The sequence below is a fragment of the Mercenaria mercenaria genome, chromosome 15, assembly GCF_021730395.1.
Source record: "Mercenaria mercenaria strain notata chromosome 15, MADL_Memer_1, whole genome shotgun sequence".
NCBI classification, from domain to species: Eukaryota; Metazoa; Mollusca; class Bivalvia; order Venerida; family Veneridae; genus Mercenaria; species Mercenaria mercenaria.
The window spans coordinates 18,038,327-18,056,672 of NC_069375.1; the positions used below are offsets into that span (position 1 = coordinate 18,038,327).

General features: G+C 34.0%; 1 protein-coding gene across 3 annotated transcripts in view; it reads left to right on the forward strand.

Moving 5' to 3' along the window:
* LOC123549374 (sushi, von Willebrand factor type A, EGF and pentraxin domain-containing protein 1-like) overlaps positions 1–18,346 on the forward strand; it is a 95,623-nt gene that overhangs the window by 5,812 nt on the left and 71,465 nt on the right. For 2 of the 3 annotated variants that reach the window (XM_053524672.1, XM_053524674.1), the window contains 12 exons: positions 689–781; positions 1,544–1,631; positions 3,069–3,163; positions 3,303–3,503; positions 4,796–5,002; positions 5,467–5,576; positions 6,186–6,321; positions 7,020–7,226; positions 8,639–8,739; positions 13,279–13,420; positions 15,073–15,300; positions 15,665–15,864. In XM_053524672.1, the coding sequence (XP_053380647.1) occupies positions 689–781; positions 1,544–1,631; positions 3,069–3,163; positions 3,303–3,503; positions 4,796–5,002; positions 5,467–5,576; positions 6,186–6,321; positions 7,020–7,226; positions 8,639–8,739; positions 13,279–13,420; positions 15,073–15,300; positions 15,665–15,864 (1,808 nt within the window). The remainder of the gene's footprint in view (positions 1–688; positions 782–1,543; positions 1,632–3,068; positions 3,164–3,302; positions 3,504–4,795; positions 5,003–5,466; positions 5,577–6,185; positions 6,322–7,019; positions 7,227–8,638; positions 8,740–13,278; positions 13,421–15,072; positions 15,301–15,664; positions 15,865–18,346) is intronic. The other variant, XM_053524673.1, reaches the window with a different exon arrangement.

Here is an 18,346-nt window from a genome sequence, read left to right on the forward strand (position 1 = left end):
CGGGTTAGCATTCTGTTGATGTATCCCCGTGTTATACTTTCGCTTTCTGCCCTCCTGGTGTCTTTCCGAAAATGGTTAGATCCTAAGATATTTGAGAAATGGACCTCTTTATAAGTATAATAATTCAATTTTCACAAATTATGGTACGTTTGTACAATGCAATAAATGCAATTGACCATTATTTTCATTATTTTCGGGTGTTTTCTCTTTTTATTTTATTTTTTATGTTTTTGCTTCTCTCAAGTTCATGTTTCCTGTCAATAACAAAAGGTGGCTCCTGCACTACATTTACATTGTTCTATTTTAACCGTTTGAATGACAGTCCTTTGTCGAGTCCTTTGTCGGCCTGTCTTTCTGTCAGTAAGGTCTCATCATATCCTTACAAAATACAATATATTTACTAGTGAATCTAAATAGAAATTTTGTGTATAATTAGTATATGTAACCCGTCTTACTTGGTTTCAGTTTTCAATATTGAGATTATGGAGGTGAACGCCTGCATTTTTTATTATAATAGACGTTTGCCAACAAAAAACTTTAGTTGACGAAACAAGCAACCATACGATCTCACAGACATTTAGTATCACAAGTGATTAAACATCGTGAGACTGAAACAAAGATTCTAATTTTAAAATGTCCAGTACATCCGCATGATAAGCGTTAGTTTATTTAATAATCCTTTTTTAAGGGTTCTATTTGAATGGCAACACGAAATTGAAGGTGTATGAAAGAGTTTGCCAAGCAGATGGGACGTGGGATGGAAAACAACCAATTTGTGACGGTAAAAGACATTTTACATCTTCTACAAAGTACACGTGCTTTCATCATTTAAATTGTTGAGAAATAAATCTGTATGAATAAGCAATAATTTCTTGTGTTGTGAAGTTCGGGTTCAGAGTCCTTTTAACAATTTTAGTCATACAAACGACAATGTAAGCGCAATGGCTGTCCCACTGGAATATCACACCGAAAACGCGTGACATGATACTCATGCCACATTATACTGACACCGGGCAGACTAGCCTTATCACTATGAAATTGATGCTGAGCTTTGAGTGAGGAAGCCACTAATAACAATGTTCACGTCTTTGGTATGACGCGGTTATTTAGCAAACCCGCGACCTCCCGCACTCAAAGCGGACACTCTACCACTAAGCTACCTAGGCGGTTTTCAATAAAATTTTGTCGTTTTTTTTTGCAATTTCTGTTACACCGCCACTAAGGGTGCAAGGTATTTTTCATATTTCATGACGTCTCATAAAATCATTAACAGAGGCTACTGTTTATATTTTTGCTTTGACGTATTCTGTGCATTGATGGAACTTTATTATGTTTGATTTTATGTAAAGAAGATGTATGGTGCTTAATATGTTTATTTAGATACCTACCTAGACTAATTAAAAGATATCTTATATCAATTTCTTACATTTTAAGTGTTTGATATTATTTGTGAATTTAGTTATACCATGTGTTAACTATTTGACCCCTGCAGTCCAGTAAAGCTATGAGTATGGTTTATTTGTTCAAAAAAATTTCATTTCAGTCCCAAGATGTGAGCGAATTCCAGATTTTTATGGAGGAGATGTTACATATTTTGGAGATCGGAAGCTATACTCGCAAGCTTTCTACAGGTAGGTTAGCTTTTTACTTCCGAAAAACGGACATATTAATGCGAGTCGTGTGTGTACGTCCGTCTGTTTGTCCGTCCGTCACATTTCGTGTTCTAAGCACAAAGTAATGACAATTGGTATTGGTATTGACTTTAAACCTTATCATGCTGGATACGATTGATTCTGGCTTTCCGACCAGTGCAGACCATGACCATGAACTGCACTGTGCGCAATTCAGTTAGTATCTGTTAAGGATGTGCTGCTTTTAACAGTTAATGCTACTGTCCAAATTGAAAGATGGAAAAGTTCATTATAGAAATTTAGCAGGGTAAGGGTTAAACTTAACTTGGAGCGTCTTCTATATCCTCCCAGTTAAAAGTATTTCAGATAAGTCGCCCATTTGGGTAACAGGTGGCGACAGTAAACAGGCACACACACGCGCGCGCGCTAGAATATGTGTTTCTTGTTGAACTGTCATCATGGTTGCCATCTGAGTCGCTTTTGTAACAGGAACAAAGAGGATAAACTATTACTTCTTATTAAATGTAGCAAACAGAAAATTGCTTTTTTCGTCATAGCTTGGTCTTATCAAAGAACGAAGCGCTTGAAATATCTCCGTTTTTACGGTGGTATATTTAGGACATGGACTTATATATTAAGATTAGATTTTCTCGAGCGGACGACATCATAAGAAGTCGTGGGCACGAGATGATTTAATAAATGCATGTCCTAAACATACCACCGTAAAGCATTGTACTTCTTATATAGGCTAGTATCAAAGCCTTTGAATTTTTAGATATATAGCTCACGTGATTCATTTCCATGGTAACATTAATTTTTATCTCGATGTCGCAACACTTTGCTGTAACATGGTCAATCGTAGCGTAAATATTAGTGTACAAATACCAAATTATCAGTTGCAAGGTGTAAATAAATATGTATTACAAATCAAACGGCTAAGTGTTTTTGATAATGACCGTGACAATTAAACTTTCACCAGCCACCTGTCTTCCCAGTAACATCAGTCACCAACAGCAGTTTTCTTACACGTCAGTAATGTTTTGTGGCGTCACTGTGGTAATTTATACATTAGTTCTGTATTATTAAACAATTCAGCATCAGGTTAAGGACAGATTTAACTAATTGTCTAGATGTATGAATATACACGTCATATGCGTAGTTTGTGTGAATTTTGTCGTAAATTCTCACATGTATTTCCAGTTCCACATGCGGACATTCAAATGTTATACTACTTCTAATTGTAGACATAGTTTCGATATGTTATATGACCACAGAGGAAAAACATTTTTTTAGAATACAATACATCATCAGCTGAGTTAGTGAATGCAAAAAATAGACATTAAGAAATAAATGATAACTGCTGAAAAAGCAAGTTTTTAAATTTTGTATCAGTTGTACATGTTTAATATACACTAATTTAAAACGCTTTTGTTTAAGATGTGCTGATACCTTTTCCTTGATTCCAAGCGATGTGGGGCACTCAGAATGTGACGACACACTCAGATGGATACCAGATCCACCAAACTGTTACAGTGAGTTGAAGTTTTGCTTTTTTTTGTGTGTCGTCTGCCACTTTTACCTAGTTTTTGTTGACAGTTTATTCATGTAATCTATATTATGTACTAGAAACTGGCCATGTGGAATTTAATAACTTTTTCAAATGTCTTGTAGAAAAGGCAAAGAAAGAGGTTCCCGCCAATGGATATAGTCGTCAAGGAGGAAACGATATACTTCTTCATTCTGAATCATATCGAGTTTGCTGTTACAGAAGTTACGAGATGAAAAGTGGTGCGAACTATATAGATCGGGATTGTGAACGCATTGTAAATAACAACGGAACACTTGACCCAAGTGTACCTGAATGTGTTGAAGGTATATTTCACTTTATAGTCAAAGATAGATATTTAAACATTCCAGTTAACTGACATGTATACTGAATGATGAATATATTTATGTAGAGGATTTCAATGACAATAATAATCAAACTATTGTATCGTACGATAACGTAGGTATCCAATTAATCATTATTTTATGTTATTATTACTTACTACATGTCTAAAATATGTTGCACTTGTTTGTATTTTGATACGCTCAAGAGAGCTTCACAAAGCACTTTGCAGACTTTATAATCATAAAACAGAAACTGCTATAAAAATTGATTATACAATAATATCAAAATACAAGCATAAAACAACCCAACTGAAATTGGACACAAAAATGACAGAAAATATCATTCGGCCAAGTTCAAAAATGTTGTCAATGTCAACAGTATATTTTCTCACATGGGAGTTTTTAGGGTTTTGGTGCGCAGATTACAAATAACATTTACTCTTTTACCACTTATACATGATTTTGTCATCTGACATTTAAACAGTTTTCAATGTACTACCTACTCTAAGGATTAATTTGTTCATAACACCTTATTTCAGTTCATGTCCCATGTTACATACTAAAGATGAAGTTTTACATTATTATGTTAGAGGACCATATGTTAGACTAGCTATAGCCAAAGCTGTTATTCTCTTTAAATAAAGTAACAATTATTATTATTATTATTATTATTATTATTATTTTTATTATTATTATTGAATTCTTCCCCTTCCTGTAAGATACTTTTGTTGCTGGGCAATTCTGTTGTTAAATTGTCCTGTAATTTTGAAACATGGTGGGGATTATGATTTATGTTTGAGTAAAGTTGTCTTGATGAAGTTGTAGCCTCTGATTTTCAAAGGCGGTGCCCCTCTGTGTTGTTAGTTGATATTTTTTGTTCAGCATATCTGTTAGTTATACGTTGAGTATGTTTTTGTATAGATCATTTCCTATATATCAGAATGTACACTGCTGTGTTACATTAATTTCATGAAGGGAATGATGGTTGGGGGAGGTTTCATTCTTTGGGCAACGTGGTGTGTAGTGGATAGTGAATCTTTGCTTTAATGATAAAAGTGTTAATATATATATGCAATGGCGTCTACTGGAAAACTATGTAGTACTTGTAAGGAAATCTTTATTACGTTATCTGACATGCTTGTTTTGAACGAATGATAAAACTAGCTTAATGATATATTATGATATATATTTTTCAGCGCTTATCTCATACAAGAACAGTGTAGAAATATCACCTACAGGACCGTAACCTTTATTTTATTTATATGTATCTTCAGAACGATGTGATCCTTCTGAACAGTACCAGGCAAATGTTAAATATGAGAATGGGACAGAGGTTCAGGAGAAATTTCCAAGTCAGACGGATGTTTTCCTCTCATGTAAAAATGGATATGACTACTACAGGGGTGACCGACCAATGCAAACACCACTGAAAAGAACCTGCGTAAAAGGAAACATTAAATACGCTCCGAAATGCCAGGAAGGCAAGTGTACTTGTTACAACATCTAAACACTACGATTTTTCCTCTAAGTATCAAAAATGTTATCTTATAATATTTAGTTATTTTGCATCACCCTATATTAAGTAATTTTCGAACAATTTAACTAACGACGATACCGCTTCATACCGAACAATTTATTTTTCTCCAATATGAATTTCGACTTCGAAGACCTAATTGATATAGTGGCAATTTTATACTGTAGGAGTTACAAGAAATGTAAATGTCTTTATCATGTAAATCATTTTCTTTTCTGCGAGCAACATTCCTAATAATAACAACAACGCATTGAAAGTTAAATAAGTAGGGCATACCTAAACAGAAATAATACAAACTTTTAAACAATGTGAGTAATTATTTTTGCAGACAATGTCTTAAGAAAGCAGTCTGTACACACTTCCTTGGGAGGCATATAAAAACCAACATAGGATTTTAAAACTATTTTACAGCTTGGTGTTTGTTTTCTGGATATCCAAACAACGAAGACACCTTCCATCGTGTATACCGTGCTGATGCACGCCTAGTCGCTGAAGATCAGTATATATATCCAAGGAAAACGGTATTATACCATTTTTTATTCCTCTCGAAGTCTGTCCCACCTATTATATAAAAGTAATAGCAACAATACATATTAATTAAACAAACATTTATTTTTTTCTGGAAGCACTGTACATATCTATCAATGTTATAATTCGAAGTTATAAGACACAGGAAATATAAGCGAGGTTTTCATAAAATCACTTCATTTGCAAAAAAAAATTCTCTTGTATCCCACACAATATTTGATTGCTGTCGTCATGTTTTATAAATGTTATTGATATGATAGTTTGAAAAGCAGTGCATTTTAATTAAACTATGGTTAAAGCATATTGAAATCTAATTTTAACTTGACGGAATAAGATAGTAATGGCATGGAGCTCAGTTACGACCATTGTAGGTAGTTCAGTTTTACTTTGATATAGCTATGGAGAATTGCTTTGTAGGTCAGTCCGTCTAATAAGTTACTGGATTATCTGACATTTAGCTGAAACTGCTTAGGTCTAAACATTGGCTTCAGTTTTGGTTGCGGCGGGAAAACAAGGGCTATCAACCGACAAAAATTTTAGACATACATTGTATCTTGTAAATATTTGAAAACAATTTCCTGTTACGCATTTTCTTCTTTTAGATTGAAGTGTTTTGCAAAAAAGGATATGAGTTGTACATAAATTCATCAAAGTCCTACCGGCGGCAGGAGTTTACCTCGGAATGTAGATTTGGTCAATTTAGTGAGACGAAGGAAAAGTTTCCGATTTGTCTGGAAAGTAAGTGAGGTGTTATCTGATAGAAACGGAAAATCGCTAATCTTTACAGTTCTCATATACATATTTCCTAGTAAACGGCATGCGTTCGTACCATGTGCCCTTACAGTTTGTTTTCATATTTAATGTACATTTTTGTTTGTATTCCTTTGTTTGGTACACATTTCTTTGTCAGCTTAACGTAAAAAGTATCTGTATGAAATTTTACCACAGTGAACGTTTGACGAAATGTTCTTCTTGTTAGTAGCCATTTAGTTCGCCTAGAACTAATATATGTTTCGTTCGCCTGAATTGTTATTTTCCTTTTTACAAGAAAAGTTACTACTAAATTAATAGCTTACCTAACATTTTATTAGAATACGAGGTTCATTTCGTCCTTTGTACTGCTGAAAAGAGGTCATATTAGAATTAAACATCTGTTTGTCCGTTACTGATCTTAGCTTATATCTGAGTATCGAAGACCGATAGTGAAAAACCGCATAATACAAAGTAGGTTAGACTGCACTGTAACTTCAAATTATGCGTTTAAAACCATTTCTAGTGTATGTTTTCAAGGGCTTTATTTACTAGTTTACTAGTGAATACTGAAATACAACACGCGTCATAACTTTAGACATACAACGCAATCTATAATTAAGTCATAAGAAATAATGCTTCCATGTAATCTCGAAACCTAATATCATTCTTATTAATTTCTACAGAACGTTGTGATCCAGATGACCTGTCCAATGCAGTTGTAAAGGATGAAAATGGTGAAAGGATTAGGACGAAGATACCTAGTAGGACAGAGGTATACCTTTCATGTCAAAACGGATATGAGTATTACTCTAATGGTCGACCTATGAACAAGCCGGTGATAAGAGAATGTGTTAAAGGAACAATCATAAATGCACCAGAATGCGAGGAACGTAAGTTTACATATTGTGGCATGTTGATTTTATTTTAATTTTCCGCAATTACGCAAATAATCGTTCTGGTACTACAATCCCTTTATGTCATTATTATACAAAATTTATTTTAATAGGAATTGGAAGGGGTAATGCGCGGCATTTACAAATGTTCAGTGCACGTTTTATTTACTGAGAAAATGTCTTTTCTGACTCAGAAATTGAGGAAATGTCGATTGTATCTTGGATACTAAAGAAACTTCTATTGCATTTTAACTATTGAGCATATATCAACTGCATTTATTTTTAATCAAATATACCATGCGAGCATCCTCCTGCTCTTTCGTTACTTTATTCCTTTTTAGTCCTGCTACATGACACAGTATCTATGAAATAACATATTGAATGTTATTAAATTATATTCAAATATATTTTATGTTTTACACTCATGTGTTTAGATATGTTATTTTAACTTACTTATCCACACACTATTCCTCCCTCAAACTACAACCAGAAAAAAATATTGGAAGGAATGTCAGTGAAAAACGTTCCAATGGATTGGTTCCTTATTTGAAATATATACTTTTATCGATGCTTCTGTTTGTTCAGAATAATACAGGAGTTGACCCTTTCACTGCTTACTTCTGTGAAGCGCATTTACACGGAGCATAAACGTGAACTGTGAAATTTATATATGTATAAGTAACTGAAAACTGTACCTGTGTCCAGTACATCCTTAGTATAACGCATACCTTTGAAAACAAGAAAATATAGGGCTTAAACAACAAGTAACAAAAACAAATCACTCGTTTGTATTGAATGAATTTGTTTTGATTTTACAAAAGGTTACATCATGGTCACTTCTAAAACATAGGTGTGATATTGGTAAACACGTGTAATCGTGTTTAGCAAGTATTCTGTGGAGCCATCCTATATATGATTGAATAAGAAATGAGAGTAAATATCCCTGAATGGAAAATTCATATTCTGCATGCATTAACTCATTGATGCAAAAGCCGTGTATTTTGCATAGTAAAATAACTCGGAAGTTTTTAAAACAGTTGAACATTCATTAATCAATTCAATTCCATCAACTTTATATTGTAATGCCAAAACACCTAAAACATAATGTAATGAAAGCGTGAATTATGATCTTTACGCTCCAAATTTCATTCAGTATCTTGTACAAATTACCTTGATATCATTCTAATATGGCGATTCATTTCGCAAAGAATTTATGAGCAAGCGAAGTAATGTGAAATTAATATAATTGCCAACGACTTCAGCTCGACAAGTTTTTGAGCAAACATGTTCACAGAAAACAAAAACACATTTTGCCACATAAAGACGAACATAAACTATTATCTAAAGTAAGACAAAAGTTTTTCAATGGTTTTAGTCAACAAGATTTCTTTACAATTACTCTTTTTCAGAAAAATGTTTGTTTTCTGGATACCCAAATAACAAAGACACACATCATCGATCTGATGGGCGCAAAGTTGTTGTCGGTCAGTATATAGACCATAGGAAGAAGGTAATTGTAATTGAAGAAGTTGAATGTATTATTATACCAAACGTCCCAGTCCTCACGTTAAGGAAAACACATAAATTTTGGATGTTAGTTGTATTAAGTTATATTGATGATTACCCGCCGCGACAAATCACTACCGTAATGAATAGATCAACCGATGATCTGCATTGAATCCGCATATATTTATTAGATATGCTTTTTGTGTTGACTTTCTAAATTGCCTCTATAATTCATTTTAATATTTTTATGCTCCTCGTAGGGCGAGCAAATAGTTGCCGCTTTGTCCGTTCTTCAGTCCGTCGGTCCGACCGTCCGTCACACTTGTCTAGAGTATAACTTGAAATGTAATAATGGCATTTGATTGAAACTTCAAATAATGACAGAGGCTATTAAGGCAAAGTGCAGTGTTAAAGAATCATAACTCTATCTTTTATAGTTTTTGAATTATCTCCCTTTATTAAATAAGGCTATAATCAGGGCTGTTATATTTCGATCTTCTCAGATCGTTCAGCACGACTTTTATGTTGTGTTACTGGTACTGTTTAGTTTCTCAGCATGAACATTTCGGCCTGGGTGGTTCCAATACTCCCGCTTTCATGGCTTTGGGTATTGTTTAATCACCCCTTTGATAAGGTGCCTGCTTTTTAATTTTGTCTTTTGGCAGTTCCTGTGATATGCAGGCTCCATAACCTCAGATCCCCTTTCTAAATTCCAGTTTGTTTAGTTCTGCTCATTGTTTTCTCGTTTAGGGCAAACCCATTGTTTTAACTGGGGACCATACGCCGCTTTTCATGGAATTACACGCTAGTGTAGCATTGAAGGTTCCATGTGCACCGCCGTATGAACACATCTGCGGATGTCTCTAAATTGTTTTTTGTACTTTTAGCATGTGTAAATGTTGAGTTCTGCTCAAAGCGGGGCTAGAGGGCGTGGACGGTAGCATGCATTTTAATTACCGTCCATGAACAGGCTCAATCAAACCGAGCCTGCAACATTTTCGTTTTTGTTGTGTTGAGCGACCTGTGGAGTTTCCATTTTTTCTATTTTGTCCGGAGCATTACTAGAAAACTATTTAAGGCATTTCATTGAAACTTCACAAAATGATAGACGCCATTGACGGAAAGTGCAGTGTCAAAGAACCATAACTCTACTTTACCTATTTTTGAATTATCTGCCTTTGTTATACAAAATGAGGCTTGTCCGGTGCATTACTTGAAAAGTACTTATGGCATTACATTGAAACAAAATGATAGAGACCATTGACAAAAAGTGCAGTGTCAAAGAATCATAACTTAACTTGCCTTAGTTTTTGAATTATCTCCCTTTATTATACAAAATAAGGCTTGACCGGAGTATAACTTGAAAAAGATAGATGTATTAGATTTAAACTTCATATAATCATAGAGGCCATTGAGACAAAGTGCTGTGTCAAAGAACCATAACTCTACCTTATCTAGTTTTTGAATTATCTCCCGTTATTATACAAAATAAGGCTTGTCCGGAGCATTACTTTTCAGTATTAATGGCATTTCATTGAAACTTCATAAAATGATAGAGGCCATTGACAGGAAGTACAGTGTTAAAGAACCATAACTCTACTTTACCTAGTTTTTGAATTATAATCCTTTAGTATACCAAAAAGGCTTGTCCGGAGTATATTAACTTGAAAGTATTGATGACATTTGATTGAAACTTCACATAATCATAGAAGCCATTGAGACAAAGTGCAGTGCTAAAGAACCATAACTCTACCTTACCTAGTTTTTGAATTATCTCTCTTTATTATACAAAATAAGGCTTGTACGGAGCATTACTTGAAAAGTGTTAATGGCATTTCATTGAAACTGATAGAGGCCATTGACAGGAAGTGCATTGTCAAAGAAAGAACCATAACTATACCTAAACTAGTTTTTGAATTATCTCCCTATATTAAATTTTCTTCTTTTTATTATCACTACTTTTTTGTTTGTTTCTAATACGTTATTCCCGATATTGGGACAAGCACATGCATCGAGCAGCATCATTCGGTTTTACCGATTCTTTGCTTTAGTTTTCTTCCGCTTATATTACTTACAAATACGGCTTCAATGACATTTTGATGCCAGTAAAGATTAGTTTGTTTACAAATACATTATTCTTATTCATGTCTTTAATTTCACCATCTATAATACACATGAATGTCAAAGTTTTAAAATCGTTGGAATTAGAGGACTGTATAAGAAGAGCGGTTGCCAGATATCATATCTTCGTTTATACAAATATTATCATCGTGTAGAAAAACATAATCATTATTATAAACATCTGAGATATCGCAATAAAATGAGTTTACATTGTCATAATGTGAACGCATAATGCTACTTTTACCCAGAATGTACTCGTATATCGCCAAAAGTAATATGACATGATTGAATATTTGCAAGAATGCTTCAGTAAATAGCTATGACCCATGGCATTTTATATCTTTTATAACTAGAAGCTATGTTTCATAAATTATTTCCATGAAATATAAACACTATTTCAAAATTTCAATAATCGGCATCATCTCTAAAAGATTACCAGATTGAATTGTCAAAGTTGCCATTTAGAATATTGCTAAAACCAACATTTTTGGACAGTCAGAGACTCCATGAAACCGAACAGTAAAACCAAGGACAAAGGTCCAACAGGAAATGTCACTTGCAAGGAAGGCAGCCGCCCATACAGCACTCACGATTTACATTTGGGGATGTTTAAATGTACACTTGTACACTACGACAGAGCAGTACATGTTAATACAAACAAATGCAGTTATAAAAACAATTAAGTAATAAGCAGACAAAAAGACAGAATACAACAGGGCATTGCCTGAACGGACAGGGGCAAAAATACTACCAAGGAGTTTAAACTTGTTTACTGGCGCGAACCTGAACTTCTAAGATCATTCATGCTACAAAACAGTATAGATAAGATAAAATTATTCCCGCTATATGAATCTCTTACATAAGTAACAGGAACCATAGGTACACCTTGTTAAACACATTTTTTTTCATGTAAATATATTTAGATCAAAGTCTATGGAAACTTAAACGTATGTAACCCGATGACTGCAGAAGTCAATTGAATGTATAAAGCACCAAAGGAAACACTATTAAGTACACGACAAAGTTGTTAGGGATCAAATATCAAACCATTGCGTCCCTTAAGGGAGATTTAAGGGCTTGTTGCCATGGAATCCCCATTTTGTCGCAGTGTCAAAGACAAAAGCGTTCTAGCCAGCTGTAAAAGGTTTGAACTCTAAACATGCAGTGAGTCTCAGTAAAAAACGGTCATACCTCTTCGCAATGATTTGATAGTTTTGATATATGATAGTTGAAGATTGCTATGCCCGAGAATTTTACAGGGTTTGTTAATCACCTCTTCATAAAATCCGTTTATAATTTTCCTTGTCACAGAAATTGATGAGACTTTATTTCTAGACTAATTTTCATTAACTCATCAAAAAGATTAATGGCCACAAAGCCACAGAAATGTTAGCTCAGATAATATCAAGTCACATTGACATTGATATATTTTCATTTGTTTTGGCGCAAATAATGCAGCTTTTGTGTGATACAAGTTTCCAAGTGAGAGAAATAGTGTCATAATTTATGTCCTATTTCTCAAGCAATGGAATTAAAGTTACGGAGAAAAACATGTTCTTGTTGTTTTACGAACGTGAAACGATCAAATCTGTGAAGAAACTTATCATTTATATTTTGGCGTTTAGTAATAACATTAGGACGGCCAGCACATTTTTATGCAATCCCGCCAGGCATATATATGTTTTTGACAACACAGGAAATGACGTCACTCAACCTTCAGCTATTTCCGGAAGTAAAAAAAAGGAAAGTAGAAATGCTAAACTTGAAAACGAAAGCCGTATTTTGATTCGTAGGTAGTCAGGGGTCACGCGCAGGGGCCATCCCGTCTAAATGTATGCGCGTGGACTTCTATCTTTTTTGCTGTTTGGGAGTCAATTTTCAGCACTTTCTTACGAATTGAAATTACCTGGGCTTTAGTACGGGTTGTCAGCTTTTCATCTACGAAAAGATATTTGAGCTCGGGATAAACACAAATCGCACAGGAGTCAGTATCTTACCAAGGGCACATTGCTAATTTTAGAACTTCATCAAATCGATCTAAAGGTCGTTTTTGATATTGTCTGAGAGTGTCAGTATATGCCTCGGATGTAAGATATAATCGTATTTGAGAGCTGCAGACCTTGACATTTCAGAAATATATTTTCAAAATAAATTTCGTGTAATAAATGTTGATTCTACAGAATCGTGAAAGGGCCATCAGACGCTAATATGTTTTATTACGTAAAGGCTGCGGAAAGGATATGTGATAATTATCAGTGGTTTCCAATAGAACAACATGATTTCTGTCAGATTGATGTGTAATATGATTCTACTTCTACGTAATCAGTATGTTTCTATGTCGGCATACAGTAGTATCACTGAAATACATTCCTTTTAAAATGAAATGTGATTGAGATTCTGTAGAATAGAATAACAATTCTAGGTTCAAGTGGATTGCCTGAAGGACAAGGAAGAGTTTGAGCTGTATGTTAATTCGTCGCAAACGTATCTAGATGAATTTACCACGGAATGCAGATATGGACAATTTGTTAAGAAAAGGGAAGACTTTCCGATTTGCCTGGAGAGTAAGTGATATGTAAATTCTTTTATGGAAATTAAAACTGTTACAATTTTTCGTCAGTACAGTAACATAAAATATTGTTGCTGCATATCCTTAAAATTTAAGATTTATTTCAATTGACGATTTACGGGGTAAATCTGTAAAAGACTTTAGATTCAGATGCAAAATGCTGCATCTGTTTAAACCCCACCGTATTGCGAAATAACAATTCATATATACAAATATGCTTGCAAGATAAATACCAAACACGCACATACCTGACAGATAAATACCAAACACGCGCAAACCTGCAAGATAAATCCCAAACACACATATACCTGTAAGATATAAACCCCAAACACACATATTCCTGCAAGATAAAACCCAAACACACATATACCTGCAGAATTTATACTTGAATGATAAAGTGTTACACACACATAACTGCAAGATAAATACCAAACAAACGCATCCCTGTAAGAAAAATCCCAAACACATATATACCTGCCAGATATATCCAAAACACACAAAGTAACGAACCATGAACACATGCATATTCTGAAAACAAGGCAACAAGGGGCCATACGGAACATTCCAGAAGACGCATATGCGATTTTCATTCTCAGTATCCTTGGAAAAATGCCTATCATGAGAAAATTGAAACACGAAACAATTGATTGTTCAATTTTTAGACCTGTGACTATATACCTTCAGAGTCTTATGTGACATCATACTTTTATTATTTTTATAGAAGTGTTAGAAAAAAAATAGAGGTGAGAAACACAAAAAAAATTCATTTTCATCAAATTATATTTCGTTTGCTGGCAGTGAATCGATATTTAAGATTCATTTTCAACAGTGTTCGTATTCTTGTTTTATTTGTCTTTCATCACCGTCTATATAAATAGTACAGTAGTTATTTCAAAAACAAATCGTTAGAATTATAAGGACCTGCTCTTTTGACATGCTCAGATCTGATAACATTCTGTCACGTATCAACCTGATACGTCAGATATGAGAGCTGTGAACTATTCTATGCTGCAAAACTATGATGGGATGGTTCATAAACAAACATTGTTGATAAATAAAGTCAAATGTGATGGATAAATGATCATACCAATGCAAAGGCTATGAAGATTTCTCGCCTATTATATTCTATGTGTACATCAAGTATATTAGTATATGCTATACAGGTAATACGTCTTAAAAGGTAAAAAATGAAAGGTTGAATAACTAACAGGAAAACCACGTTTCAAAAATGCAGCCCTATTAAGGCGTTAACTCTAAAGAAATTTATGTAGATCTATAGATGGGTGAATACATGTAAAACATAACAAAAAGATTAATTTAGAGACAATCAGGCCATATATGTCCCTGCTCACACACACGCACGCACGCACGCACACAAAGAAGGAAACACGATATGTAAGTCAGAGAATTGATAATCTCAAAAATATAAGCTTAAAGAGCTAAAGTCATTTACACATGTACTAAATCCATTTCCAGAAGTCAGAACATCATACAAACCCATAAAACACAATAAAAGACATTCCAAATATGATAGAAGATATCAAATTGTTCAGTTTTATAGGCTTTTAGAAGAGACCATGGTGGAAATCGTCATTCTTTAAAACATGTTCTATTGTTAGATTTGTTACTGGACTTTTTGTTCTTCAGAACGATGTTCTTTTGATGTCTCAAATGATGTTTGTTTCTCGACGGATGGCAACGGCGCTTGTAAACCTAATACATTTAAGATTCATAGCGGATCCAAAGTACAAATGAGATGTAAAGATGAGTACAAGCTTCGTCGGTCTGAGGGTAGACGCTCTGTAGATGTTAATGGACATACATTATTGCACTGCAACAAAGGGAACTATCCCAAAGTTTATAAGTGCATTCCGGGTGCGTGCACATTACTATTAAAACTTCTATAAAGACGATTTGTACACATTCTTTATTGATTATTGACAGTGACATAAACTTATTTCAGTCAGGATGATTTGTACGTAAGGTGACCGGTTTTAAATGCCTTATGTGTTTTATTCCATTAAAAACTAGTACTCAAACTAATTTCAGAATTCTACCTATTCATAGTACGTGACAAAATCAATGATAAATAATACAGTCTGTAAAAGAATTCAACTAAGCGGCATAATAGCAGAATCGGTTTGATTTAGTATGTTCATTATGCCATATATCAATTTTACATGAAGTATCATTTTTATCATAACTTTTGGCATATAATACTATCCATGCTCACTTTCAGACGGGGTTTTAAAGGAACTTGAACATCGAGCAAATGAACTTGGAGAAATTGCCGCTGAAATTATTGATCAGTTTACCTGCCGTTTTTCCATCTTTGGATTCGAACCTTGTGAAGACCCATGTTTGATTCCGAAAATACCGTTTGGATTTGTCACGCGGAATTCTGATCAGGTGGAGTACAAAGCTGATCATGGAACAACGGTTAGTATAAGCTTATATGTCCTTACATAGTACATAAATGTTGAACGTAAATGTCTTTTGATCTGGGTACATACTCATCAACTATGAACAGTCAAATCAAGCGCAACAACAGTTCGGGCCAATGCATGTTCTGTGTTTCGAAAGGAGCACTACAACGCCTAAAGAATTGCAGGATCTTAAAAACATTCACCATTTCATTTCGAATAAAGTGTTTTTGATCTATATATATATCTGAGATTAAATGCGTGTCTTGGAGACAAGAAAATGTACTTTTTTTCTTTTGAGCATTCAGAAACCGCCAGTCTCTTGTGAGAGTTTATATTCTGCAGTATAATAATAATATCAAGTCCATTTACAAATCAAACTGATTTTTCAATGGATATTCAAAAAGTGACACATTTAAATAAGAACAGATGGTAATATGTGGCACGTAGTTGTAACAAACACAAACCACAAATTAAAACAATTCTTTGTTTATCAATCCTGTTAGAGATGTAATTAAAACCAGAAATCTAATAACTCTATAAATTCAAATTTTAGACTCAAAGTGCAATAATTATGTCAATAGCCGAGTTCTATGTTTATAGAGAAGAACTGTAACTGGTTTATCCGCTGTCTTGATTTATCTGTATTTTAGCAACAGTTTTTATCTACAACAGGGTTGTGACTGTAAAATGTTGTTCTTTTACGCGTAGAATAACTCGATGAAAGTTAATTTACGTTGAGAAAGTATTTCATAGGCTTTTAGAAATGTAATATTTTATATGAAGCATAACTCATTCTAATATTTAAATATTTCCATTTTGAGCAAAAATGAGATGAAAGAGTTAAATATATTTGTTTTCTTTTTATATGTTTCGCCACTTTTAAAAAAAAATAACCTTATTTCTGCTGGTGTTTATTAAATTTTTCATAAATTTAGTCATGTTGGAAAAATTAATTTTTATCCGTCTTCTTTTAGTTTTCTTCTCTTACAACTGCAGAAGCAAAAGATCACTTTATGTTTCAAGCATTATGAACTTCCTTTTGTTTCTGCAACATTCTAATTAATAATGTTGTTAATCATGACAAAATCATTTACAAAATATGATCTACGAGGAATGAATTATGTGAAATTCAAAACGAATGAAATATATTGTTGTCATATAAAAACAAACAGAGGAACTGCTTCTAATTACCGATGTTTCTCGAGATTCCAAAGCCTTTACAAGCCTAATCATGTGACATACATTTTTAATTACATGTGCACCATAGTTCGAATTTGTGTACATGCGTTTGAATTTAAATTTTTTTATGTCTGTATTTCGGTTGTTAAAATTTTTTATGCAGTTAAAATTTATAACATATTCAAACAGTTTACAAGACTTGAACACTGACGAATAGGCTACAGGTTCATGAGTATCAATATCTGTCAACAGTCATACGTTTTTCAATCATAACATTCTTACGGTGGTATGTTTAGGACATGCATTCATTTTTTAAAGGTTAAATTATCTCATGCGCACGACATCTTATCTCGTGAGCAAGACATCTTATTGCGTGCGCACGTCATCTTATATCATGCGATTGACATCTTATTTTGTGCGAATGACATCTTATCTCATGCGTTCATCATCTTATCTCGTGCGCACGACATTCTATCTCGATCTGACGAAATTGTATCTCGATCTGACGACATCTTATCTCTTCCCTTTAATAATGCATGAAGGTGTCATGCGCTCGAGATAAGATCTCGAGTGCACAAGATAAGATGTCATGTGCTTGAGATATAATGTCGTGCACACGAGATAAAATGTCATGCGCACGAGTTAAGATTTTGAGCGCTCGAGATAAGATGCAACCTGCTCAATATAAGATGTCCCGCATTTGCGATGATATGTCGTGCGCTCGAGATAAGATGCCGTACACCCGAATTAAAATATCGTGTGGATGAGATAAAATGTCTTGCGCACGTGATAAGATGTCGTGCGCACGAGATTATTTGATGTAAAAAATGCATGTCCTTTATTCCGAACTACGTAAGCTACATACCACCGTACATCCGTTAACATGAACATGTTTTCTTTCAACATATAAGTAAGCGGATCAATTAAGCTCTGTTTTCAAAAAATCAACATAACAATGATAATAATAATATTGATAATATTGCAGCTTTCATGCTGCCTACTAGACAACCGCACCCCTTAAACATGTAGTTATGCTGCATTATCGTCGTCGGATACCTACAATTGCCTACTTACGTCTCACTCATTCAACGACCGTAGGTTAAATGGCCACCTTCCCGTCAATTTCTTAGAATAGAATATAACAAATAACGACCAATGAAAATGCTGTTTACAATCTGAATACTGTTCAACATGAAGACATAACGGGAAAATGGCTGCGACTGGTAGCTCGATCGATAAAAATGCGACCTGTTTAGCAAACGTAGATATCTCTTTTCTTTTTTGTGACAAAATGTCAAGATAAAAAATAAACAATC